Source organism: Kogia breviceps, chromosome 19 (assembly GCF_026419965.1).
Source record: "Kogia breviceps isolate mKogBre1 chromosome 19, mKogBre1 haplotype 1, whole genome shotgun sequence".
NCBI classification, from domain to species: domain Eukaryota; kingdom Metazoa; phylum Chordata; class Mammalia; order Artiodactyla; family Physeteridae; genus Kogia; species Kogia breviceps.
Window position 1 is genome coordinate 37,723,040 of NC_081328.1, and position 27,950 is coordinate 37,750,989.

Below are 27,950 nucleotides of genomic sequence, written 5' to 3' on the forward strand. Positions count from 1 at the left end.
CCATCTTCTATCAATATTTCCAAAACTCCTGCAATTGGAATTTCAGGCAAAAGCATTTTCCGTTAATGCAGTAATCAAAAAGATAAAGGATCTAAACAGCACGCTTCATACGAAGCATTTTACAAATTTCACTGATTAAAAAATTAATGTGACTTTTCAGAGGGTTAAAAGAAACCCCACATGATGCCAAACATCCAGATAAAATATTTTAAAATGTACCTTTGTATGTGTACAAATATAAACTCAGCATATACATTGGGATTTTTTGATATCATTAGCTAAAATCATTTTTCTTACCTCATTTAAAAGCCAACATTACAATCAAGCAGAAAACCCTAGTTAACACTCTTTCATATCAATTGACCCCCTGCTCTTCCCATAACTAAATAACTAACTCTTGATATATTTTTGGTTTAATTAAATCATTAGTGTTTTCCACTGACACTTTACCTCTTAAATAACAAATCTTGTGAAAGGTATAACTATTCTCTTACTGATATAGCTCACAAATATATTATACTGTAAAAGTTAAAGGTTATTTCTTTTGTAGTATCCCAAGCACTCTATAAATTCAAAGCTTTACTAGCAATCTCAAATTGTTTTCTTCCAGAATTGAAAACAAGCCTCATCACATGCTTACTGAGAGACGACAATTACAAATTTGTTTTTATTCCTTCAGATTCTCTTTCCTTCAACAAAGATGCTATTTTTAAAAATTCACTAGTTAGAATTCTTTTTAAAAGATACCAAGATTTTTCTCTGAGATTCTAGTATTTTATGTGTTGCAAAATGAAACGGGGTAGATTACAAACAAAATTTAAACTTGGAAATGGCAGGAGTCTAGTTAATTGAGATTTTGTCAAAATTCACATGTTAATAATATGTTACCTACCAACAAAATCAAATATTTACATTAGCAACAAAATTGGCAACCATATTTTTAATTCAAATGGTTATAAACTTGTCTTTATTTTGATACTTTAAGTAATCATCATTCAATTAAGAATACCAGCTAATAAAATTCTACTCTTAATTTCAGAGATCAGATTTCCACTTGCTGGTCTGTTTTCCCAGTAGGAAGTGTAGATGCTAAAGGAGAGCGAAATGTCAATCTCGGAAAAATCATGTACTGAGTTTGCCAGCTGTCAGCAGCACTGGTGCCTGACAGCTGCCAGAAAGCCGTCTTTGAATGTTGACATTCTCCTTTACCTTCATAACAATAAACTGATTCCTCTATCCCCATACCTCTTTTTAAAAATCTAAAATGTCCACTTTTACTTTTTAACAAAAAGCTTTGGAAACTGAGTCGCTGACTACAAAAATGTATTCATAATTGAAACATTCACATTCAGGACTACAAATGTGGCACGGAAGTGTTAGCTACTATTTCTGAAAGATCCTTCATGAGTTCCCTTTATTACTACCACATACAATCATACCTGGAATCTTACCATCACAAGAACAGTTCTGTAAAATAATTTTAAAAATGATCCCTATAACCAATGAAATTAGAATATTAGAATTGGAGGAGGTATCTTAACTACCTTACCACTCCTTCCCCTGCCACTTGATACTTGAATTTCCTCCAGTATCTCCCTATTTGGGTTGTAAAGTCTCTGCTTAGACACTTCCAAGTATACAGAAGTTATACCTTTTCATTTCAGAAAAACTCTAATGATTTAAAAAGTTCCTCCTTAAATGTAGTGAAACTCAAATTTCTTAAATTGTCCATTTCAGGTCCTAGTTCAGCTTTCTGGGAACATCCAGAATAAGTTATTACGCAAATGCTACCACTCAGTTCCCTAACCATGGTGACAGCTTTCTTCTGAACCCGGTTTTGTTTGCCTGTGGTCCTCCAAAAATGTGGCATCAAGCACTTAGCCCAGGAGTGCACGTGACATTTTGTATTATCTCACAGTATCTCTGGAAGATAAACACGTGCGTGCAATGGCATTTATTATTCTCCCCATTTTACAAACAAAATTTAAGACACAAAGAATGACAAAAAATATAAAATCATGTAAGTGTCCAAAGGTACAATGTCAGTGGCACATTATGAAGAGAAGCAGGATTCCTTTCTTGAGTTTCACCTTTGTTTCAAAGAATTTAAATAATGTTTTAAGGTGCTTTCCTATATAGATTATAAATCTTAGAAGAAAGTCAGAACTAGAATAAATTTTAGACCCAATTAATTTCAAACACCTCAAGTGACTATGATTGAGAGGAAAGGAAGATATTAAAAAGGGGGGCAAAATAAATAAATAATTTTAAAAAGAAAAAGAAAAAGGGGGGCATGCCTTAAAATGAGAGTAGTCTCTCCAGCCATGAAATACTTCCTTCCCTTCCTCCTTGGATTAAGGTAAAGGTTAAGAAACATCAAGACTACTTGTCTAAGAACATTGGATCAAATACAGCCCACGTTACCATTTCAATACTTCCTACCTTAACCTTTTTTACAAAATATTCCATTTTTTCCCTAGATTAAATTCTAGTGAAGAAATTATAGACTGTGGGGCACAGGTCTAAAACAACAAATTCAATATCTAGTGTCAGTTATTCTAAAGCTGTAGAAAAATAAGTATATTAATATTTTATCATGGATATCACATGCCAGCAAATGAACATGTAGAGAGAAAAGAAAGAATGGGCATTTCATGTCATTGATATTTTGAAAAACTGTGCATAAGTGGTTGAATCCAACATATTCCAAGTAAGATTTTCATTTTGTAACTGTAAAATGCCTAGTTTCTGTTATAAAATAACTGATGTCAAAAACAGTTATGATGTCAAGAATCATCAATTTGAAGTGTGTAATAGACTTAAATGTGAAACTTAAAACAATCAAATTTCTAGAGGAAAACACAAGAGAATATTTTCATGGCTTTGGATAGGCAAAGATTTCTTAAGCAGGACATAAGGTGCACTTAATCCCAAAAGGAAAAAAAGTGATAAGTTAGTCTTCATTAAAATCAATAATTCTATTTATCAAATAGACTGAGAAAATACATAAGCAAGTTACAGACTCAGAGAAAATATTTGCAATACACATCTGACAAAGTCTACGTTTCTAAATTTTTTTAAAATGCCTACAAAATCAGTACAAAAAATACAAACAATCCAACTTTAAAAAAAAAAGTACAGAAGACTTACAGAACTTTAGGAAAGAGAATATCTAAATAGTCAATAAACATACAAAAAGGTACTCAACATCATTATTCACCAGGAAAATACAAATTAAAACAATGAAATACCACCAGAATGGCTAAAATTAAAAAGACTGACAATAGCAAGTGTTGACAAGATGTGAAACAACTGTAACTCTCCTCTCCACATTGCCAGTGGGAGGGTAAACTGGGTCTAACCGCTTTGGAAACTGTTTGGCAGTATGTATCAAAGCTAAATACACACCTACCGTATGACCCAGAAATGCTAGTCCTAGATTACATCCAAGAGAAATGAATGTATATGTCCACCAAAAGACATGGATAAGAATGTTCATCATATAGACAAATACTGGAAACAATTGAATGGCCATCAACAGTACTATGTATAAACAAACTGTGGTATATTCATACTATTCAATAATAAAAGAGAATGAACTACTAATAAATGTAACAATATGGATGGATCTCAAAGGTATCTTGAGCAAAAGAAGCCAGACACCAAAAAAGTACCTACTGTATGATTTATATGGAATTCAAGAACAGGAAAACTCATCTATGATGACAGAAGTGTGAATAGTGTTTTACTTGGGGTAAAGGGAGGTTTTATAAATGGGCACAAGGGAATCTTCTGGGGTGATGCAAATGTTCCATAGCTTTTTAAAAAATTTATTTTATTGGAGTATAATTGATTTACAATGCTGTGTTAGTTTCTGGTGTAAAATGTTTCATATCTTGACCTAGAAGGAGTATAGGTAAAAATATATATAGGTAAAAATTAATCTATATATGTAAGAAAGGTATACTTCATCGTATGTTACTCCTTAATTTTAAAAAAATCTATTGAACACAAACATTTTCAAATATCTAAAATCCCAGGGGAGTTCCTTGGCAGTCCAGTGGTTAGGACTCGGTGCTTTCACTGATAAGGCCCAGGGTTCAATCCCTGATCGGGGAACTAAGATCCTGCAAGCCACACAGCACAGCCAAAAAACAAAAAATCCCAAACCTTAGAAATGCAATTATAGCAGTATCTTCCCACTTTTAAAAAGAAGTCTGAATTTCAAGGGTTTCTCATAAGTCTTCTATAGCGTCTTTATAGATTATATCTATACCAACCATCCACCGAATGGGTGCCATATAAAAATTCTGACAGGAAATTTATTTACATGTTATGTACCAAATAAATATGAAGATATTTTCAGTGATAGATAATTCTTCAATCAAATTTTCCTGAGAATTGAGATTTCAAAATCTGTTTCAGGACTTCCCTGGTGGCGCAGTGGTTAAGAATTTGCCTGCCAATGCAGGAGACACGGGTTCGAGCCCTGGTCTGGAAAGATCCCACATGCCGTGAAGTAACTAAGCCCGTGCGCCACAACTACTGAGCCCACGTGCCACAACAACTGAAGCCTGCGCGCCTAGAGCCCATGCTCTGCAACAAGATAAGACACCACAATGAGAAGCCCGTGCACCGCAACGAAGGGTAGCCCCCACTCGCCGGAACTAGAGAAAGCCCACATGCAGCAACAAGGACCCAACACAGCCATAAATAAATAAATAAATAAATTTATTTATTTATTTTAAAAAAAGATGTTTCAATTTTGATCTTTGATTTTTTTTTTCACTAAACTTAGGCTACAGATAGTTTGTGTCATTCATCTTTGGAAAACAAAAACAAAATCTCTCATCCACATCCACATTTCTCTCCAGCAACAGCTCCACTTATTTCTCCGCTTTACCTCCTAGCTAAACTTCTGGAGGAAATGACCTGTAACAATGTTTCTACTTCCTCTATTCCCATTCCCACCTTAACCTTTCAATTTGGTTTCCACCCCCACAACTCCACAGAAAAACTTTTTTTTTTTTTTTTTTTTGCGATACGCGGGCTTCTCACTGTTGTGGTCCTCCCGTTGGGGAGCGCAGGCTCCGGACGCACCGGCTCAGCGGCCCTGGCTCACAAGCCCAGCTGCTCCACGGCATGTGGGATCTTCCAGGACCGGGGCACGAACCCGTGTCCCCTGCATCGGCAGGCGGGTTCTCAACCACTGCTCCACCAGGGAAGCCCCAGAAAAACACTTTTGTTAAGGTCACTAGCAAGTTTTATGTTGCCAAAACCAACCCCCGCTTTTTGTCCTCACCTTACTTGATTTTCCAGCAACATTGAACATAGCTAACCACACACTCCTTCATGAAACACTCTCCTCTCCTGAATTTCTGTTACACCACACTCTGCTGGTTTTTCACCTGTCTTGCTGTACTGTTCCTCTCATGCTAGCCCCTCCTCCTCTATCTGACCACCTAAGTAAGATGCTTCTCAGGGCTCAAACCCAAGCCCCCCTTCTCACAATACATTCTCTCTTTAGGTGATCCTAATCATTCCCATGGCACTAAATATCATCTATGGGCTGAGGATAACCAAATTTCTATCTCTAGACAGACTTTTATTCAGAGGAGAGGTTCACCAACCCTGCACCGACCATTATTCTCCATTTTAGCACTTTTTAATTTCCTTCATAGCACTTCAAATAATTTTAATTATTTCATTGGGGATTTATTTGTTTGGGAACCTGTCTTCTTCATCTGACTGTAAATTCCATGAGGGCAAAAGCACTGCTGTCTTGTTTACCATTGTATTACCAGTATTTTGCATACATGACACATAACAGGCATTCAATAAATATTTTTGAATGAGGAATGCCTGAATAAAGATTTCTGGCTTTTGAATTATATTGTGTTATAAATGTTGTATTACAAGATAAGTCAAAATTGAATGTTCTAAAAACTTTCATTGCTCAGCTATCTTTTGGTTTTTTTTTTTTTTTTTTGTGGTACACGGGCCTCTCACTGTTATGGCCTCTCCCGTTGCGGAACACAGGCTCCGGATGCGCAGGCTCACCGGCCATGGCTCACGGGATTAGCCTCTCTGTGGCATGTGGGATCCTCCCGGACCGGGGCACAAACCCGTATCCCCTGCATCGGCAGGCGGACACTCAACCACTGAGCCACCAGGGAAGCCCATCAGCTATCTTTTAAAACCAGCATTTAAACAATAAAAAATATATTCTAAATACATATATAAAGATGATCCACTACTAATCCAACATGTGCTATGAGAGTGATAATAAGTTTCACTAATACTTTTCAAACTGTGGGCAATGCTTATCAGACTTTAGTGTGCACAAGAATGCCCTAGTAATCTTGTTAAAATGCAGATTCTGATTCAGCAAGTCTGGCCTGAGATTCTGCATTTGTAACATGTTCCAGATGTTGCCAATGCTGCTGGTCCATAGACCATACTTACAGATTAGCAAGGGTCTAAAGGATCCTTGTAAATGATTTATGAGTTAAACAGACCCTAACTTTATGTCTAGTAGATACAAGGTGATTTTCGTACACATTATCTTATTCAGACTGTGGATGGTCTCTCATAGTATAATAAACTTAGAGTGGTTCTCAGCCTTACCAAGACCAAGTGCCCCCTCTTTTAGAAAAAAAGTTTTATAATACCTCTTTACTATCATAAATTAAATATAACCTATCCACATACCCAAGTTTTCTAAAAATAAAGCCCTAACTGTAACATAAAGGTGAAATAAATGATAATAAAATAATCTGTATTTTAATATGTAAATGTACCACAATTGTTCTAGAAGACATAATAAGACGGTGGTCAGATGTATTTATAGAATCATCATGAATGCAAGAGACAAAAAAATGCAAGATAGAGGCGGCATCAATAATGGCAAAAGTCTTGGCTCTGAACTAAAGAATCATCTTCTCTTAATTTATATAGTAGTTGCATCCTTAAACAATTTAGATTGTATTAAAACCATGCAAGAATACTTTATGTTTGTACATAAAATGCAGTTAGGTTCTAGCAGTCATTAGATGACATAAAATATTATTAAGTTTCAGAAAAGAGAGAGATTCCAACCTAGAATGAGGAACAGCTTCCTAAAAGGCTGCCAGGTACTGATCTGAGGCAAAGGAAGGAAAGGGTCAACAGCTAGGTAGACCTAGCAGTGGTCTCTCTAGAGATATTCTTACCTAAATAATTTTACATGAGCAAATATGCACAGGAAAAATATAGACTCTGTGGACAGGAAAAAAAGATCACGCTCACCAACCTATAAATATTTTTTATAGATGTGGAGTTGTATCATAGCTGACGTAAAATATAATAACTACAGGGGCTTCCCTGGTGGCACAGTGGTTAAGAATCTGCCTGCCAATGCAGGGGACACGGGTTTGAGCCCTGGTCTGGGAGGATCTCACATGCCGCGGAGCAGCTAGGCCCGTGAGCCACAACTACTGAGCCTGCGCTCCACAACAAGAGAGGCCGCGACAGTGAGAGGCCCGCGCACCGCGATGAAGAGTGGCCCCAGCTCGCCGCAACTGGAGAAAACCCTCGCACAGAAACGAAGACCCAACACAGCCAAAAATAAATATAAAATAAATAAATTAATAAATTGAAAAATATATATATAATAGCTACAGTCTGAAAAACTAATTTTTCTAATATCTAACAACTAATCATTTTTCCCATCATCTGCCTTTATATCTGTAATTAAAGAACCACTTGTTAATGATCATTAATAGTTGATTATATGCTTGTGTACAGTGTAGATAGCACCACAAATGTATAGCAGAGGCTTGATTTAAATTTCATTTGACTTTCATGCGTATCATTTACCAGATATTAATGCACTGAGGATTATCCATATAAAAATTTATATTCTGACCTAAAAATAAAACTTTTTAACTAACCCTTTGAAAATACTAAAAATTTATAAGTGAGTAAGATTTATGAGTAAGATTGTGGTTCTGCACTGGTATTTTTTTTCCTGTGCATACTTGCTCTTGTAAAATTGTTCACATGTGCCAAATATTCTGCTATGTCAATAGTCTCTCAAATAGATAATACTTTGCAAATAAACTGATAGTGCTGTGATACAGAACTCAAATTAAGTAAAATATGTTATTCTCAACTTTAAGAAGCAACACATTTGTTGTGAAGAAATAGTTTACTGTGGGAATTGCAGTGCTCCACTGTAACACTGCAAAGAATGCAGCAAACTTTTTAAACAAACCCAAAAGTTAGATTTCACTACATTATTTTGCCCAGAGTAGAGACAATATTGGGTTAGAAAAAGATAACAGTGTTCATCCTGTGGGATTTAGGCAACATTCCAAACTCTTCTATCAAATCTTTAACAGCACCTCTGACGAATTAACCAGCAAAATTAACTAGTTTCCATGTCACTATTTTCTACACTATCTTTACCATAAAAGCTGAACAAATAGTCAAATGACCAAACACAGGCAACTCATTCATTAATTTATTCAATAAATATGACTACAGTCCTACTATGTGCTAGGGACCAGGCTGGGTACTAGTTATTACTGGTGATAAAAAGATCCCTACACTTTGGAATTTGACAGTCTAGATGGGGCTACAGGTGTACTAATGACCAAAATAAGCAAGAAACCTAGATAAATAATCCTTAGATAATTAAGAGTTAAGAGTAGAAAATACTGTTATGCGCTGTTTCATCAGTGATGCTATTGAAATGTTTTCCATTTCTCTTATTTTAAAAAAGTTTCTTTTATAAACCTACAAATAACCTGATGTGCCAAAAATGTTGTCTCTAAGAACACTTGTTAATAAATACAATTTGTGATATGTTGCCAATTCCATTGGTATAAGTCAGAAGGTAAGCTGATTTTGAATTTTTGTCAATGAGTAAAAAGTACTGTTCCAAAAATGCTTTTATTCTGTTTCATATCCCTTATTAAACACTTAGGTTTTTGTTTTTTTTGTTTTTTGCGGTACGTGGGCCTCTCACTGTTGTGGCCTCTCCCGTTGCGGAGCACAGGCTCTGGACGCGCAGGCTTAGCGGCCATGGCTCACGGGCCCAGCTGCTCCGCGGCATGTGGGATCTTCCCGGACCGGGGCACGAACCCGGGTCCCCTGCATCGGCAGGGGGACTCGCAACCACTGTGCCACCAGGGAAGCCCAACACTTACTTTTTTATATCTCCTAGATGGGACACATATCCAATATAATATGGTATCAACTCCAAATTATTTCGATTTACCCTACACCACTCTGGACTCTAAGAACTTTAATTTTGGATACAAAAAGCAAATTTCAATTAAGGCTGAAAAAATGATCTCATTCAGGATCACTGGGGATTAAAATATTTTGATAGATTATATAGCAATAATAATTAATAGAATTATATATAGATCACTTTTCAAATAATCCACATGTAATAGAAATATGATTATTGTTTCATCATTTCATCCTTTTAAAAAAGTGATTCAAAAGGACTTAGGGTCATCCTTATGATTTCTAATTACTGTGAATGTACTAGTTAATGAGAGAGTTGTATTTTTAAAAGGCTTGATAGCAGAGTATACTCTATGTCCTTGTGATGTTTAGAGTCTCTTTTCACAATAATTAATGAATATTTAGCACACCCAAAAAGCATTTTTTGGGCACTTACTGCAGGCCGGTTTCTGTGTTAATCACTCAGCTCTTCTCATACATGGTCTAGAACTACAGCTTGAGTCTGCAGCCTATTAATATTGGGTGTCTGATAAAAGATCTACCAATAATCTCTTAGTCCTAAGTAAGTGTAAATATATACATTTATAAATTGATGACAAGCTTATAACAATGTATTAAAAAAGGTATCACTGGAAAAATGTATGCTAATTTTATAGCACCATCTATATATCTTACTGATTGAGAAAGCAAGTTTCCCCTCATATTTCATCCATATTTTAATGGACTAATATGTGATCCTGAAACCTGCTGATGTAAAGATAAGATTTAGCATTAAGTGATATTCTAGCCTAAAAACCAATAACATTATTTTTCTAAGTTTTCTCTTTCTGTTATACCACTTAAGTACTTTAAAATTTTTCTGAGTTCTAACAAAGAATTGCTAGCACCAATGCCTTACTCACAAAAATTAATTAAATAAAAGGCATCACAATAAACATAATGAAAATTACTTTTCAGCACCATTTTAAAACCTGAATGCAACAAACTCTGAAGGTCTTTTATGAACCAGAAACTGCTCTTAGCACTGAGCATACAAAAATAAGACACAGTTTCTGCCCTCAGAAGCTTAAAGACCAGTGGGGGAATAAACACTTAAATCCATAAATAATTTCAATACAATCGGCAGAAGTATGCACAGTAAGGAAAGGTCCTTAGCCTAACTGGAGGGAGGTGATGGGACTGAGTAGAATGACCACCAGAAGAAGTGGTGACAGGGCTTCCCTGGTGGCGCAGTGGTTGAGAATCCGCCTGCCAATGCAGAGGACATGGGTTCGAGCCCTGGTCTGGGAAAAGATCCCACATGCTGCGGAGCAACTGAGCCCATGAGCCACAACTACTGAGCCTGCGCATCTGGAACCTGTGCTCCGCAATAAGAGAGGCCGCGACAGTGAGAGGCCCGCGCACCGCCATGAAGAGTGGCCCCAGCTCGCCGCAACTAGAGAAAGCCCTCGCACAGAAACGAAGAGCCAAACATAAATAAATAAATTAATTTTTTTTAAGTTAAAAAAATTGATTTCTTAAAAAAAAAAAAAAGAAAAGAAAAATTGGTGACAACTTTTCAAAAAAATGACCACCAGGGAAAGTCATGAGGAGGTCCTTCACAGTGATAATGCCTCAGAAGAGTCTCGAAAGATGAGTAGGCGTAACTAGGTAAAGAATGGGGTGAAATTGTTAGCAAAGACATGGAAGTGTGAAATAGCATATTGGATTATAGGAAGCACAAGCGGGAATTTTCTAAAATTATGTTCTACCTGGACCCTATGGCCTTTCTGCGGCTTTTGTTCCTTTGAATTTTACCATTTCAACTTTCACATGTTCATAATACAGTGCTAGTAAACTCCACCATCTGGAGGCTATATCTCTGTAAATCCCAACCATCCAGAGCATAGAAAGAAACCTAGAAATGAAAAATGGCTGTCACAAAAGCCATGTGGTGAGAAGCTGACATCAAGAAGGAAACAAAAATTACACAATAACCTGGGAATATTTAGCGTAGGGGCACTCAGCTCTACACAGTTCAAAACCCTGTGAGGAAATACTATAGAACAATACATTACCTGATGGTCAAAATAGTGAGCCTGGGTCACCAAGAGAAAGTTTTCTCTTGTGGACCTTGTTTACAAAGCAGGGGGCTGTGTAATAAATACTCTTAGAAAGATTTCTATCCAATATTGTTGAAATAAAAGGTCATATATTAAATGAGAAATATGTCAATACCTGTAAAATTCATTATTTGTGAACCACCCATTTCTCAACCATATCAGACAGAAGGGATATTATTATAGCACAAATAACAAAATTTAGTAACATAAAGAATCTCTGGATAGAAAATATTTAGGATCACAAATTGCGAGAAAAGAAAAAATTATAGTTTTTGATTTATTATATGCATTGTCTTTTCATTTTTACATGATAAGATTTCTATTTCAAAAGCTATTTCATCTGACATCTTCACACATAGAAACTCAATAAATGTCTGGTAATGAATGAAAAAAATGAATGAATTTTTAAAAAAGATTTTATATGCTGAAGGAATGACTGACTATATAGCCTCACATTTCACAATAAACTATAGCATATTAATTTGACCCCCAAATTAGGCAGAAAATAAAAGTATTCCATAAAGTGCTCTACTTGCTTATATTGCCAAGAAATGAGAAGTATACACTATAGGTCAAATTCTAGATTGAGACCAAAATATCAAGATAATATGAAAGTACTTTATTTAAATATCAAATGTATGAGCCAGATTAGCCAATCTTGGATGGCTATAATGAACCAGATATTTTGCTACATCAAATACTCTGGTCCTCAAGGACCTGATGTTAGAATAGCCAAAATCACATCACTAACCTTTTTGTTTATTTTATTTTATTTTATTTTATTTTATTTTTTTTTGCTGTAGGCGGGCCTCTCACTGTTGTGGCTCTCCCGCTGCAGAGCACAGGTTCCGGACGCGCAGACTCAGCAGCCATGGCTCACGGGCCTAGCCACTCCATGGCATGTGGGATCTTCCCGGACCGGGGCACCAACCCGCGTTCCCTGCATCAGCAGGCGGACTCTCAACCACTGCGCCACCTGGGAAACCCTAATTTTATTTTTTATTTAAGTGTTGAAGTTTTTGCATTAAGCATACCATATAACATCTATCTGTATGGACCTATTAATAGAATCTACTCATCTAAACTCACAACTTATCACTGATCCAATTCTATATTCTACCTCTTTCCATTTATAGTCTGTTCATTCCAAATCAAATTCTACACAAGTTTTCACTCCCTTCTTATTCAGACTTATCTAAAAGCCTTTGTTAGGGCTTTAATATCTTAAATTATGCTATTTAGTTAATAATTTCTTTATTTCACATTAAATAAATGAATTCGGAACTCAACGTTTACAGAGAAACATTACAGTTTCCACTGTCTTACAGTATTCTGTATGTTATTCTTGAGAAGTGAAATGATTAAGACTAGGAAAAAATAGTGTTAAAGTATTGATCTATAACTTCACAAAAACAAATTCAGCAATTCATTTGTAATAATTAAAGCATGAGAATTTTTAAAATTATTTTTTCATAGTGTACAGCAACCTTATTTTTTTCTTGTTCTCGGCCAATGAAATCTTTACGTGTTAAAAATTACACGTCATAAACCATTTTTCAAATAGTCAAAGTGCAAATTTTTCAGTTATTTTAAAATCTTGATAATTTAAAAAAACTTAAAACAGAGAGTTTTGCATAAGACAAAACACGAAGTATTATTCAATAATGGTCATTTAAAATTTTCTACATACATACTGTTCATTGACTTATCATTTGGCATTCTACTTAGAGGGAAAAAAATGTACATAAGGGCCAAGTCAGTTTTAAAAAATTATAAACATACCCACGTGCAAATTGAGGATTTAAGACCACAGTATTGCACTCAATTATACTGTGAAACAAAATTTATCTCATGTCCTAAAGTATTCAGTCAAGTTTTAATAAGTTCATATACCCTAGACCTAAAGCTGCCAAAGTTCAAGGTTCATTGGCAATAAGAGAGCCTTCGATTATTATGAAGAAAATGTCCATGCTATTCGTAATATTTATCAAGTTAACATTTTAATTAGGTGTCAGTATCTCATTTATTAATAGAATGAATACATTTCTCACAAATTCTGATTTTCTGTCACCACCTCCCCGCAACTTGAGATGCGTCTGCCATTTTCAAGGTTTTAGAAACACTTGTTGAAAAGACCACTGGAAAGTTTACAACAGTAGTGTGAAATTTTAATTATCCCAAGGAAGTACATACTGAATAATTTTTAAGAAGCGAGGATAGTTTTATGACTTTCAAAATTAATTCAAACGAAACAATGTGAGGCTGATTTTTGCTTTGAGTAAAGAAGTTATCATTAGAAGATCGAGTTCCAAGGGAACCACAAGCGCCAACACTTTAAAATTTACCTTCCCATATGACAGCCTTTACCCTTAGAAGAAAAAAGTCACCTTTCATTCTAAAGAAGTTACTCAGGTTAGCCTAATTCCAATAGACAGTGAAACCATGGACGAAAAAATCATGCAAAAGGATGAATTATTCCAACTCAGGTTTGCTGCCATTTCAGGGACACCCCATAAGACTCTTCCTCTGCAGACTTAGAGTTGACCCCTGACAACCCCTAAGAAATAAAACTGTGGAGAAGTTATCACTGTCCAAAGCTGGGGGGTGGGGGAAGGGGAGCAAATGAGAGATGTATGAGAACCGACACGCTTAGCCCTCTGAAATGCCTCATATTTACTTTTGACAAAAGAAATAAATAGAAGCAAAACCGAGATTCAGAAGGAACTCTCTCTGCTGCGTGCACCGGTAGAGCATTTTAAAGACCATTTAGAAAATAAGAGGGCTGGAGGCTCACCTTCCATCTCGCCGCCTGGGCTGGAGCTGCCGGTCTGGCTACCCGGCCTCTCCACGTGCTCCTGCAGTCGCCGGGACGCAGCGCGCAGCTGGCGGGAGATTCCCAGCGCGGGGAGTCCCCGGGATCCGGCCGCCGCTTCGGCGCAGATTGAAAGGGACGGGAGCCGGCGACCGGCCGGTGCGCGGGGTTACAGCGGCGCTGGCTGGCGGCGGCTTTAAAGGACGCTCACCGCGGAGCGCCGGAGGTACCTACCGCGCCTCCAGCTTCCTTTTGAATGTCAAAGCCAAGAACCCCGATAGGATGGCAACGGTGCGACTGTAAATTGCCTCGGAATGTCTATTTTGGAAGGATAATGGATGGGAGAGTAATGTCACATGGCGGGAGGGAGGATCTGGATTGCTTTCTTTCAAGTATAAGTTAAAAGAGGCTTGTCTTAAATTGAGCAAAATCTGGAACTTTTGGTCTAGATTCAGGGATGTTAGCCATGAGTGCCATCGATGAGAATTCACTTCATTCGATGTATTACGTTTTACTTCTTCAGTTTTTCATTTCACATAATAAAAGTTCTTGGTCCAAGTTTTCAGAAAGTTCTAAGACAGTTCCAAAGAATTTTGGCACTTTCATCAACTCAACTTTTTCATTTTTGGAAGCAATTTTGTCACTTTGTTTTCCCTTCTGGGAACTGCTTGGTTTATTTGCCACCACTCACAAAATACTACACACTCTATTTATGTGTGTTTATCTTCTGCTACCTTGCCTTCCTCCAAATAGGATCTGAAACAGCTTACAAAACTACGTATATAACGTATCAGTGCTAAGGCGTTGGGGTTGGGGAGACACACTAAGAGCAAAATTAACTCAAAGATGTTAGTACACACAGTCAACAACTTTTCCCAATATCCTTCCCACTTTATAGAGGTCAACCACACACGACTATAGGGAGAGGAAAGGGGAAGTGACCACATAATTTTTCAAAAACAGAATTTTTCTTCACACTGAGGTCGAAGGGACATTGTTCAGGTGGGTCCTCATAAAGTTACCCAGTGTGCTGAACTGGACAACATGTAAATGATTCTCAGAAAGACCACTTTCACCCTTGTTAGAAACTTACCTTGTTGATATATATAAATATATTTGAGACTTAAGGTTGGGAGTTTGTGCATCAGCAGGCCATATCAGAATAAGCCCACACTTACCAGTTAAAGAACCATGTTGTAATTTTATGAATTTTAGTTTATTTTAAATATGCCTTGGTATAGGAGATATGTATAGATATAGGTATATAATTTTTAAATGAGTTAATAACTTGTATTGGCTTTGTTTTAAGATCATGGCACCACGATAGCATCTCTATAGCTTGTATGAGTTGGAGTTCTACAGGATAATATAAATTTCAGAGAAATACTCTAAACACTAGGTCTAATTTTAGTATTGAAAGGGGAAATTTGTTGTTTGTTAGTTTCTAAAAGCAAAAATAGCACATCAAAAGTAGCAGAAGAGGAACTGTAAATTTTCACAGGGATGGTGTAAGGATGAATAGTTATTTGGTTATTAAAGAGTTTTAGAAAACGTTTAGCTTCCATTACAACGTGCTTTATGCTTAGCAATGGAATGTGTTACTACTTTGTAAATAATTAATTCAGTATTGAGTATTTCAGACTCAAGAGAATGACACTTAAGGGGATAGATAAAAAGTAAACAGGTAAAATACTTTATGCAGCTGTTTTGCCCTCAAGGAGGTGGAGCAAAAATCCCCACTCCTTAAGTGTGGGATTCATGTCTGGGAGTTCCCTGGTGGCCTAATGGTTAGGATTCTGGGCTTTCACTGCTGTGGCCCGGATTCAATCCCTGGTCGGGGAACTGAGATCCTGCAAGTCACGTGGCGTGGCAAAACAAAAAGATTTTTAAAAGTGGGATTCACATAGTGATATCCTTCCAAAGAGTACAGTATGAAAAGGGAGAGGGAGGAGAGTAACTTTATATATTACAGAAACCAGACAAACACTACCTCAGCCAGGTGATCAAGGTAACATCCACAATGATATAAGGCATGCTGATAGTTTGTACCTTGATACAGTGTGGTGAATATGGCACTTCACCTCTGTAGTTTTCCACCCATAAACCTGTAGCCCCAGTCTAATAATGAAAAAAGAAAAGCAGAGAAAGTCCAATAGACAGGCATTCTGCAAAGTGTCTGACCAGTTAAGGTCAGGTCAATGTCATAAAAACTGTAATTAACTGTCAAGGTCATCAAAACCAAGAAATGTCTGAGGAACTGTCACAGCCAAGAGGAACCTAAGGAGACTTGATGACTAAATGTAATGTGGGATCCTGATTGGGATCCTGGAGCAGAAAAAGGCCATTAGGTAAAAACTAAGGAAATCTGAATCAAGTATGGACTTTATCTAGTAAGGTATCAATATTGGTTCATTAATTGTGAGAAATGTACGATAACTAATGTAAGATGTTATTAGTAAGGAAATAGGCGGGTGTACGTGAGAACTCTGTACTATCTTCACAGTTTTCCTTAAATCTAAAACTATTCTAAAAGAGTGGAAGGATACTTTGAACAAATAACTACTACTCACTTGGTTAGGTCTCATAGTATTCAAAGTTGATCACACAGCGTTTACAAGGATCAGTTACTTATAAGTGGGAAGGTAATAAAACACTGTGGATTTATAATGTACTTTGACTAAAACTGAAATGATAAACTTCCAGGGAATCAGAGATGATGCCTAAATTTGTCTTCATTATCATCACTTTAAGAAGGGAACAGTTGAGACTAGACCATGAATCTAGACACGGTAACTGACATGGGTGGATCTGACTCACCGAATCACATTTCATGGCTTATGCTATGTAGGTAAAATTAACAGTGACTAAAACTGAAATCACTGACAAAGGTTGCTCCCGGACCATCTGAGATAGTCCAAGTACTGACTCGGCTCAAAGGAAATAAAACTGAAAACTCTTGATCTCACCCCAAATAATCATTCTGCACCCTGTCTGAACCTTGGGCTCTCTACCCACCAGCCTACTCAAAACCACGACTGAGGGTGTCCCGCTGCTAAGAAACAGACAACACACAGGGCATTCCAGGCCATCAAATTAGTAGCCAAGAAGGAACCATCAAACGCTGGCACGGTCCCCTTCGGAGCTCGCTGATCTTGCCTTAGCATCCCTACCCGCAGTAAAAGCATTTGGGGATCTCGCCTTTCAATTGGGTCCTTTCTTTAAAGCAGTCTTACTTCACAACCTTGGACACGTTTGCAAGCGGGGTCTCTCAACGCCGTGTGATACTCGAAGTTGAAGATGAAGATTAAACGTTCCTCTAGAGTGTGAAGGCCTGGAGACACCTTACTGGTGCACTAGAGGTTCTTCATTTTGTGGGTAGAACACAACTGGGTAAAAATTGGGTGTTAAGAGTTTGAAAAAGATTGTGCACACAGTTTCAGACAGTTCATGAGAAGAAAGGCATAGGAAATTCCCACGCGGGGCTCTCTGCTTCCTGTGAAGTGTAAATATTCAGAAGCTTCTCCCTCCTCAGGTCCTCTTGTAATCGCATTCCCTACCCGCCCTATCCCACTGGGACCACCATGTTCCTCTCGTCGATCTCTTCAGCCCCAGACTAAGGAAGTGACCGAAACGCGAAGCCTTTTCGTTCTTTTCTTCTACTCTTTTCTTCTCTCAGGGACTGCTCAGAGAAAACCGAGCCGCCGACAGCGTGGGGGAAGGGCGCCAGACTCGAGGCGCGAAGCATCAGTAGCATCCGCATGACCGCAGCCGCGTGCGCGCGAGGGGGCGGGGCGCTCGCCTCCCGCGCACCTGCCCAAGGCCCTGCCCTCTGCCACGCCACGCCCCCAGCCCCGCCCACGCGCCCAGCGAGGCTCCCGCGCGCGAGGCCCACGCGCGCGAGGTCCGGTTCACGCGAGCGTTCTCCTGCGCGTCCGCTCCCGCTGTAGCGACGGACAAGTAGGGAAGTCGACCCCCGTCGGTTTGCTCCTCTCGGTGGAGGAGAGATGGCGAGGCGTTGCGCTGGGGCTGAGGTAGGAAGGAGCCCGCCCCTCGACGCCTAACCCTCCCGCGACGCTAGCCCCTGAGCCGTGATGCGAGCGTGGGTCCTACTCTCCGCGGTGCTCTGGTACTTCACAGGAGGTGGGGATCCTCCCGCCTGGTCCCCTGGCCTCTCCCATCTTCTCCGTCCTGCCTCCTCCGCCCCGCCCCACTCTGAGCCCTGGCTTCTCGTCTACGTAAAAAGTCAGTGGTATCTTTCCTCCGCAGTTGGATGGCAGCGTAATTCCGAGCGCACTGAGAAAGGCTTCATTTATGGCAAGCCGGGAGACTCAGGTAATAAGGACCTCTTCACCCTCAGAGTCTGCCCGAAGAGCCGGGGTTCCGTGGCCCTGCTAAGGTTCTTCCCGAGGAGGGAAATGGAGCAAACATTTGTTGAACGTATACTGTGTGCTCTGCACTTCCCGAAGGTTGTTGCATCGTTTCATCCTTACAGCGACGCCACTACGCCTCAGTTGTATCACCTTACCTAAAGCTGCATAGCTCGTTAGGAGCTAAGATTCAATTCAGATCTCTTTCTCTGATGCCACTTCACTTCCAGGTGTCCCCGCTGCTTTGCAACATGCGAGGCCCCCTCAGAGGAGTGATTTCCGGGGCTGGAAGTCCTTCAGTTTGGAATGCCCTTATCCCTTCCCTTATTAACTAGAACTCCTACATATCCTTTACGGCTCAGCTCAAATGTCATTTGCCACTGTGATGAAACTTTCTCACACTCGCCAAGGAAAATTAGTCACAAGACTAATTTTAGATAACTTTGGGCCGGTTCATAGCATTAGTCAACTTTGGAATCTCTCCGTGTTTGGCGACCCTCCCCTTCCCTGCCACCACCAAATTGTAGGACGGTGTCTTCTTTATATGTTCAGAGCCTGGCATTCAGTAGACTTTAAAGTTAATATCTTGTGAGACTGTATTGGTTCCAAGCACGTTGTTGCTGCTTCCATCAAATCCGAAACAGAATAGGTATTGCAGAAAATCTTCCTAGTCTGTCCCATTTAATTATTGTTCCTAACAGAGGAAATTTGTAGTTAAATATCATGTTTGCCTTGGGGATGACAATAATCATCTTTAAAATAGTTTTGCAACCAAAAGATCCTTTTCTGGTCTTTAATTTGATTCCATTAACCCTTCAAATTTTTTTTATTCTAGTTAGTTCTGAATCTGTACATCAAGATGTATTATGTACATTTTAGCAACTAAGACGCGGTGCAGCCAAAATAAATTGATAAATAAATATTTTTTTAAATAAAATGTATTATGTACATTTTTATAAACAACACTATAATATCACAGAAAAAAGAAAAAAATATTGACTGTAGCAGTCTAGAGTTTTAAGAGTCTATGAAAAGCAGAACGGACTTTAGCATTCCAAATGTTATAATGATATGCTGATTTTTTAAATAGTGAAATCCAAAAAGAACTAATCAAAGTAACTTTGGGACAAAGTGGTAGGAAGTGTGTTTCTTAATTTAATTTTGCTATATAATGTAGTTATATATTGTTTTATTTTGTCACAGTGAAAGTATATGTAAAATTACATCACAATAGCCCAGTCTTTGTCTGTATGGATTTGAAACGTGCTGAAAAAGAAACAGTGGACCCCACCTACTTATGGGTTGGGCCTAATGAAAAGCCATTAACAAGTAAGTTGTTCGATTTTAATATCTTCTTAATGATGCGAACATTTTTTAAGAAAAGCACTGTCATTTATTAGAATGAACAAATTGAAATTTAATTTTAACTACAGATTCACTTACTCCATATTTAGACAATCATATTATATCTTGGTCTGTGCCTTATTTTCTCCTTAGGCAAAAACTGAAGCAGTAATTTTTGTACCTTACTTCCCAAAGCTGTATTAGTTAAGAAGTTTTTATAAAACCTAAAATTTATCCTTGCAGCACCTGTGATAGGAGATGAGGTAACTAATATGTAATTTTTCATGATGTTAGGAGGGTGTCTTATAATATGAGCATTGTTAATTTCTGTCTTATGTGAAGAAATTGCATAGAACTATAAGGCAGTGTGATCTCACTTACAGAATTACTGGCATAAATCAATTGAAATTAGATGCCAAGAAATGAATTAAAGAAAACCAAAATATATTTCAAAAGTGTACTTATCTCATGTGGTTTTCCATTGAGTAATATGACAGAGTTAAGATTTATTGAATTCTTGAAGTTAAAATAGTCCATTAATTTTTAAATTTTTGTATTTATTTATAATCCCAAGTTTACTAAATAATGTTTGAATTGTTACATGTTAAATAACCAAGCAATTTACTTTTTCTGTTCAGGAAATAATAGAACAAATATAACTAAAACAGGAAAGCTGATGGTGAAAGACTTTCTGGAGACTTTGTCTGGACTTTACACATGCACTCTTTCTTATAAGACTATCAAAGCAGAAAGCCAAGAAGAAAAGGTAGTAAAGCAGAGATATGACTTTATGATCTTTGGTAAGAATATTAGGCATATTTTAACTTAAACATTTAATATGGATCAGAATTAAGTATATGGTTTCTTCATTTAGTGAAAATGAGTCATATATAATCGTTATGACTTATAGAGTATTTTGGGTGTATTTAACTAGGCAAACTCTTAAACTGACATCAAAATAGTGTGTCCTAAATAATCCTCTTTCAGCCTCCAACTTCCCACTGTCTAGGTATGCAGGCACAATCTACATTATCACAACTTTGCCAGATAATTTAAAAACTGATGTTTAATTCCATAAAAGCAAATTAATGATCCTTTTCACTGGACTGTGCTGACAGCAACACTTCTGTAAATTAAGACCCTCACCGTGAAAGTCTTTTTTTTTTTCTTGAAACTTTTAACATATATATAGCCAGCCCACGGAAACCATACAATCTCTTGTTCTGAGTGGATAATATATCAGATGAAAATAACCTTTTTCATTAAAGTTATTAGTTTTATATCTTCTTGTGAGGACAAACTGTTAAAACATTTTACTAGAAAAAAATAAAATAAAATACCCCCCAAAACTCCATTTTATTAGATAAATTAAGTTTCTGTGCTGGTTTGCAAGATTGATGGGATTTAATATTATATGTTATTTGGAAATTAATGCTAGGCACAATTGTTTTATTCTCATCTTTTTTAAAGCCTACCAGGAACCTGACTATTCATATCAGATGGCTGTACGTTTTACCACAAAATCTTGTGTGGGAAGGTATAATGATATGCTTTTTAGAGTGCTGAAGAAAATCTTGGATAATTTAATCTCTGATTTGTCATGCCATATCATAGAACCATCATATAAATGCCATTTTGTTAAAGTCCCAAAACATGGCCTCATTCCTGAGCTATTTATAACCTTTGAAGGTAAAGTTTTAAAATTTCTTTAATTTTATGTGTTTAATCTTAATTACAAAATTAATTACCATATTATTATAGAAAGCTTATAAATAGTAGGCCTTAAATGTTTGTTAAGCACTAAAGTATGTTGTTGGTCTTAAGCTGGTTGTGGTTTTAAAAATTAACACATTATTTGCCTTCAACTATGATATATTGTTGCCTGTGTTTTAGAGCTTAATATCATTTTATAAATATGGGCTTTAACTATGCAGCTAATATTTAACTTATAACTTCTTATAGAATTTTAAATTGTAGTTTTGAGAACTTAACAAAAGGGAGAAACCAAACCAAATTTATTACTATTTATTTTAAAGCCTTGTAGTTACCTCCATTAGCCCCCAGATGGAGTGAAATCATAATGTATAAATCATTCAAATTGTGCACCTTTACTTTATTACTAGAATTACATAGATTAAACACATGCACACATGCATACTGAATTCAGCATTTGGAGCTTTATTAGAATGTTTGGAACTTTTTGGAATCTTTCTGTGAAAATGTTATTTTTCCCCCTCCAGTTAATCCTTTTGCACCAGGGTGGAAAGGTAAATGCAATGAGTCTGTTGACTGTGAAGATACCACTAACCATAATATCCTTCAGGTGAGAATTTCAGTGTAAGGGGAAAGTATTTGAATAGTATACAAAGCTATTTAAAAACTGAAATATGAAGTATTATTGATTTTTGGTTTCAGTTTTATAAACTGAGATTGTTGAGATCTTGGCTATTTAAAAATGTTTTGTTCTGGAAGAGTATATCTGGAATGTTATACAGCTCCCCAGGTTAATATTATGTATTTTTCCTATGACGGAAAGATGGATCACTGGTCTTTGTTCTCCAAATGTAACTAAGCAGCAGCTTGAAGAACAACCTTACAATCATGTCAACCTAGGTTAAAACGGTGGTTCTGGGCTTCCCTCGTGGTGCAGTGGTTGCGAGTCCGCCTGCCGATGCAGGGGACATGGGTTCGTGCCCTGGTCCGGGAAGATCCTACATGCCACGGAGCGGCTGGGCCCGTGAGCCATGGCCACTGAGCCTTTGCGTCAGGAGCCTGTGCTCTGCAACGGGAGAGGCCACAACAGTGAGAGGCCTGCGTACCACAAAAAAAAAAAAAAAAAAAAACAGTGGTTCTTCCAAAATTGTATCTGTACTGATCAAAATAGTTGCTCTCTCCTCTGCTTCCTTAGAGGCTAAGGACATAGTCTAAAAAATCCCTTCACTCTCCTCCTCTATCCCTGAGCACATACCCTTAATATTGTGCATAGTTATGGGTTATTATTAGTTATTATTTAAGCCCCATGCTCAAAAAATAAAACAAAATTTACACCATTAGTCTGTAATGCTGATTAGAGAAAAGTTTTGGTTTCCATTTTGCTTGGCTTTTTGGAATTAGAAATAATGAACTCCCGGTTATCTACATATGGAATAGACATGATGCAGGTAATTCAAAACAAGTGCTTTTTAACCTCAATTTAGTTTTTCTTAACTGTTGTGCATAAAAATTGACAATAATTGATAAGGTCAAGGCTAAACTAATTTTATTATTAACATGCAACTTTTCGGGAATTCATCTGTTGTGTAAAGCAATGGCATGTTTGTATTACGTTTCATTGCCTCTGATACAGGAGGAGAAATTTGGTTCATAGTTTAGTAATTGTACTTCTCTCTGGTGTTTTTAAATCTTAGGCAAGAAATCGAATAGAAGAATTTTTCCGGAGTCAAGCATATATTTTCAGCCATGACTTTAATAAAACTCTACCAGCTATGCATTTTGTGGACCACAGTTTTCAGATAGTACGAATAGATAGCTGTCGTCCAGGCTTTGGGAAAAATGAAGGTCTCCACAGCAATTGCGCTACCTGTTGTGGTAATTATAAAATATAAATATCTAATTATTTAGGTTATATAGTCAGAATTCACTTAGCATAATTGAATTGAATATTTATAGTGGTTCTCTTTACCAAAAAAATATGTTTAGTTAAAAGGAAGTAAAACTTCGAAGCCCAAATTTCTAAATATAATTATCTTCATGTATATGAATTCTGCTAATGTAATCTTTTGTATTACAAAATATTTCTGTAGCTTTTTTTTTTTTTTTTTTTTTGGCTGCGTTGGGTCTTCGTTGTTGTGTGCGGGCTTTCTCTAGTTGTGGCCAGTGGGGGCTACTCTTTGTTGCGGTGCGCGGACTTCTCATTGCGGTGGCTTCTCTTGTTGTGGAGCAGAGGCTCTAGGCGCGAGCTTCAGTAGTTGTGGTGCACAGGCTCAGTAGTTGTGGCTCGCGGGCTCTAGAGCACGGACTCAGTAGTTGTGGCGCACGGACTTAGTTGCTCCGCAGCATGTGGGATCTTCCCAGATCAGGGCTCGAACCACTGTCCCCTGTATTGGCAGGTGGATTCTTAACCACTGCACCACCAAGGAAGCCCTGACTTAAGCTACTGTACTATGAAAGAAAACAAAATGGTCCTGCCTAGAAGTTGTAAATAGGAACTAGAAAACAATAAATAGGAACTCATAAATGAAGCAATGCAGAAGATACTGTAAAATGCTGATGCTAAAGGAAAAAAATAGCTAAGATTCTAACTTTTTTCTGTCTTTAAGATCATCAAATTACAATGTTTAAAACTTATAAATGGGGAGTTCCCTGGTGGTCCAGTGGTTAGGACTCTGCGCTTTCACTTCCGTGTCCCTGGGTTCAATTCCTGGTTAGGGAACTAAGATCCTGCAACACGCTCAGTGCAGCCAAGAAAAAAATCTGCATAAATAATCTTCCACACCTTAACTGGCTGAACATTACTCATAGTATAACATAGATATAGAATGTCAATGGTGTGACATTAATGGCAATTTGTATTATTGGTATAAGATACCTCTAACTGAAATTATAATAATCTACTCCATTGTGTTTTCCTCTGCAGTGGTTTGTGGTCCTGGGACTTTTAGTCCTGATGTTAATGTTACATGTCAGACCTGCGTTTCTATCCAAATCTACGGAGCTAACTCTTGTCCATAAAACTTCAAACAGAAACTGCAACGTGAAGACTAGAGATGAAAGCATTGTTACTTGCTTGTGGAGGTGGCAAACATCAGATGATTTGTTCACATCCCAGAGTGTCATAGATAGTTCCAGTAAGTAAGATCAGTAAGACCAAAACATTGGAAAACATACCTTTTAGAAACCCTAAAAAGATAGTTGACATGGCATTTCTAAGAAGGCATTTAATATCTCCAGTGTGCAAAGGAAAGTGTAAGTATCAGTGGATGAGTTTTATTGAAATGTTTTGTTGTTTACAAACAATCTGTTTCTGTGTACCTAAGACTATATTAAGGTCAAGAAGAGTAGCAAAGTATAATATAATAAAAACGTTGTACTTTCCACGTATTATTTTGTTTGATATCACTCATATAAAGGCATATATATTACCTTTATAATTAGAACCAAAAAAGTTGTTTCTTTTGGGTTGTTTCTTTTGGTCTCTTTGCTTTCAGTTTGTTTTTAGAATAATAGAATTTATTAGTATAGTTTTAGGTTTACAGAATAATTGAGCAGATATTATACAGAGTTCCATATACCCACTCCAGCGCACACCCTCATCCCTCCCCAGTTTCCCCTATTTTTTTTTTTTTTTTGTGGTATGCGGGCCTCTCGCTGTTGTGGCCTCTCCCGTTGCGAAGCACAGGCTCCGGACGCGCAGGCCCAGCGGCCATAGCTCACGGGCTTAGTTGCTCCGTGGCATGTGGGATCTTCCCGGACCAGGGCACGAACCCGTGTCTCCTGCACCGGCAGGCAGATTCTCAACCACTGCGCCACCAGGGAAGCCCGCCCCTATTATTAACATCTTGCATTAGTGTGATGCATTTGTTACAATTAATGAACCAATGTTGATACATTATTATCAACTATAGTTCATAGTTTATATTAAGGTTCATTCTTTGTGTTCTACAGTTCTATGAGTTTTGACAACTGCATAATGACATGTGTCCACCCTTACAGTTTCATACAGAATAGTTTCACCACCCTTAAAATGCCCTATGCTTCACCTGTTCATCTCTCTCCTTTACCCCAGAGCCATTGACAACCAGTAATCTTTTTACTGTGTCTATAGTTTTGCCTTTTCCAAAGTGTCATAAACTTGGAATTGTACAGTATGTAGACTTTCCAGACTGGCTTCTTTCCCTTATCAATATTCATTTAAGGTTCCTCCATGTCTTTTTGTGACTTAATAGATCATTTTTTATTGCTGAATAATATTCCATCATATGGTTGTGTAAAGGACATCTTGGTTGCATCCAGTTTTGGGTGATTATGAATAAAGTTGCTATAAATATTTGTGTACAGGTTTTTGTATGGGCATAAGTTTTCAAATCACATAAATACGTAGGAGCATGACTGCTGGATTGTATAGTAAAATTATGTTTAGTTATGTAAGAAACTGCCAAACTGTGTCCCCAGTTGGTCTACCATTTTATATCCCACCAGCAATGGGTGTGTTTCTTGTTGTTCCTCATCCTCACCAGGTTTTGGTATTTTCAGTGTTTTTGATTTTGGCCGTTCTAATAAGTATATAGTGATATTTCATTGTCATTTTAATTTTAAATCCCCTAATGACATCTGGTCTGAGCATCTTTTCATATGTTTATTTGTCATGTGTATATCTACTGTTCAGATCTTTCTCCATTTTTTTAAATTGGATTAGTCATTCTTATTGTTGAGTTCTAAGAGTTCTTTGTATATTTTAGATACAAGTTCTTTATTGGATATGTGTTTTGCAAATATTTTCTCCCATTCTGTGGCTTGTCTCTTCATTCTTCTCACAGTGTCTTTCACTAAGCAGAAGTTTTTAATTTTAGTAAAATTCAGTTTACCAATTTTTTTCCCATGACTCATGCGTTTGGTGTCATACCTAAAAACTCATTACCAAGCCCAAGGTCATCTAGGTTTGCTCCTGTTGTATCCTAGAAGTTATATAGTTTCATGTTCTACATTTAGTCTAAGATGAATTCGTTTTTGTGGAAAGTATAAGTTGTATGTTTAGATTCTTTTTTTTTTTTTTTTTTTTTGCATATGGATGGTTCCAGCACCATTTGTTGAAAAGACTATCCTTCCTCTATTGAATTGCCTTTGCTCCTTTGTCAAAAATCAGTCGACTACACTTGTGTGGGTCTATGTCTGGGTTCTCTATTCTACTCCAATTATCAGTTCACGTATTCTTTCATCAATACCGTACTGCCTTGATTACTGTATAGTAAGTCTTAAATTTGGTTAGTATCAGTCCCCTGACTTAGTTTTATTCTTCAGTATTATGTTAGTTTTCCTGGGTCTTTTGCCTTTTCATATAAACTTTAGAATTAGTTTGTTGATAACCACAAAATAACTTGCTGGGAGTTTGGTTGTAATTGCATTGAATCTATAGGTCAAGTTGGGGAAAAATGACATCTTAACAATTTTGAGTCTTCCTATCCAGGAACATGGAATATCTCTTTATTTATATTTTCTTTATTTCATCAGAGTTTTGTAGTTTTCCTCATATAGATCTTGTACATATTTTCTTAGATTCATGCCTAAATATTAATTTTTTGCACAAATGTAAATAGACTTGTATTTTTAATTTCAAATTCCAAGTGTTTATTGCTGATATTTAGGAAGACATTTAACTTTTAAAAAAAAATTTTTTTAATTGAGGTATAGTTGTCTTACAATGTTGTGTTAGTTTCTACTGTAGTGAAGTGAACTTCCCTGTGCTATACGGCAGGTTCTTATTAGTCATCTATTTTATACATATTAGCGTATATATGTCAATCCCAATCTCCCAATTCATCCCACACCCACCCCCCACCACTTCCCCCCTTGGTGTCCCTATGTATATTAACCTTATATCCTGTGATCTTTCTCTAATTGCTTATTAACTCCAGGAAGTTTTTTGTAAATTCTTTGGGATTTTCTACTTAGGCAGTCATGTCATCTGCAAACAGAACAGTTTTATTTCTTCCTTCCTAACCTGTATATCTTTTATTTCCTTATCTAGTCTTATTGCATTAGCTAGAACTTACAGTATGATGTTCTGTAAGTTCTCCTCTATTCCTAGTTTGCTGAAAGCTTTTGTCATGAATGGGTACTGGATTTTGCCAAATGCTTTTTCTGCATTTATTGATGTGATCATGTGATTTTTTAATCTTTCGTCTGTTGATGTGATGGATTACATTAATTGGTTTTCAAATGTTGGAACCATCCTTATATATTCAGAATAAATCCTTTTTAGTCATAGTATATAGTTATTTTTATACATTGTTGGATTTGATTTGCTAATATTCTATTGAGGATTTTTGTATTTATTTCATGAAACATATTAGTTTGTAGTTTTCCCTTCTT

The 27,950-nt window shown here is 37.1% G+C and overlaps 2 protein-coding genes across 3 annotated transcripts in view; one reads left to right on the forward strand and one right to left on the reverse strand.

The window, feature by feature from the left end:
• The window catches only part of IKZF3 (IKAROS family zinc finger 3), an 85,766-nt gene extending 71,417 nt beyond the window's left edge, over positions 1 to 14,349 (reverse strand). The window contains exon 1 of the mRNA XM_059047437.2: positions 14,134 to 14,349. Within this exon, the coding sequence (XP_058903420.1) occupies positions 14,134 to 14,140 (7 nt within the window). The 5' untranslated portion in view covers positions 14,141 to 14,349. The remainder of the gene's footprint in view (positions 1 to 14,133) is intronic.
• Positions 14,350 to 17,982: 3,633 nt separating this feature from the next.
• Positions 17,983 to 27,844, forward strand: ZPBP2 (zona pellucida binding protein 2). Of its 2 annotated transcripts, XM_059047450.2 has the most exons (8): positions 17,983 to 18,291; positions 18,418 to 18,483; positions 19,722 to 19,847; positions 20,501 to 20,662; positions 21,333 to 21,551; positions 22,103 to 22,185; positions 23,270 to 23,450; positions 24,499 to 27,844. In XM_059047450.2, the coding sequence occupies exons 1-8, from the start codon at positions 18,243 to 18,245 to the stop codon at positions 24,591 to 24,593; spliced, it is 981 nt and encodes a 326-aa protein (XP_058903433.1). In that variant the 5' UTR covers positions 17,983 to 18,242; the 3' UTR covers positions 24,594 to 27,844. The 2 variants fall into 2 exon arrangements, with proteins under 2 accessions (XP_058903433.1, XP_066877020.1); XM_067020919.1 differs by lacking the exon at positions 21,333 to 21,551 and having other exon boundaries at positions 18,211 to 18,291; positions 24,499 to 24,593.
• Positions 27,845 to 27,950: the final 106 nt, after the last annotated feature.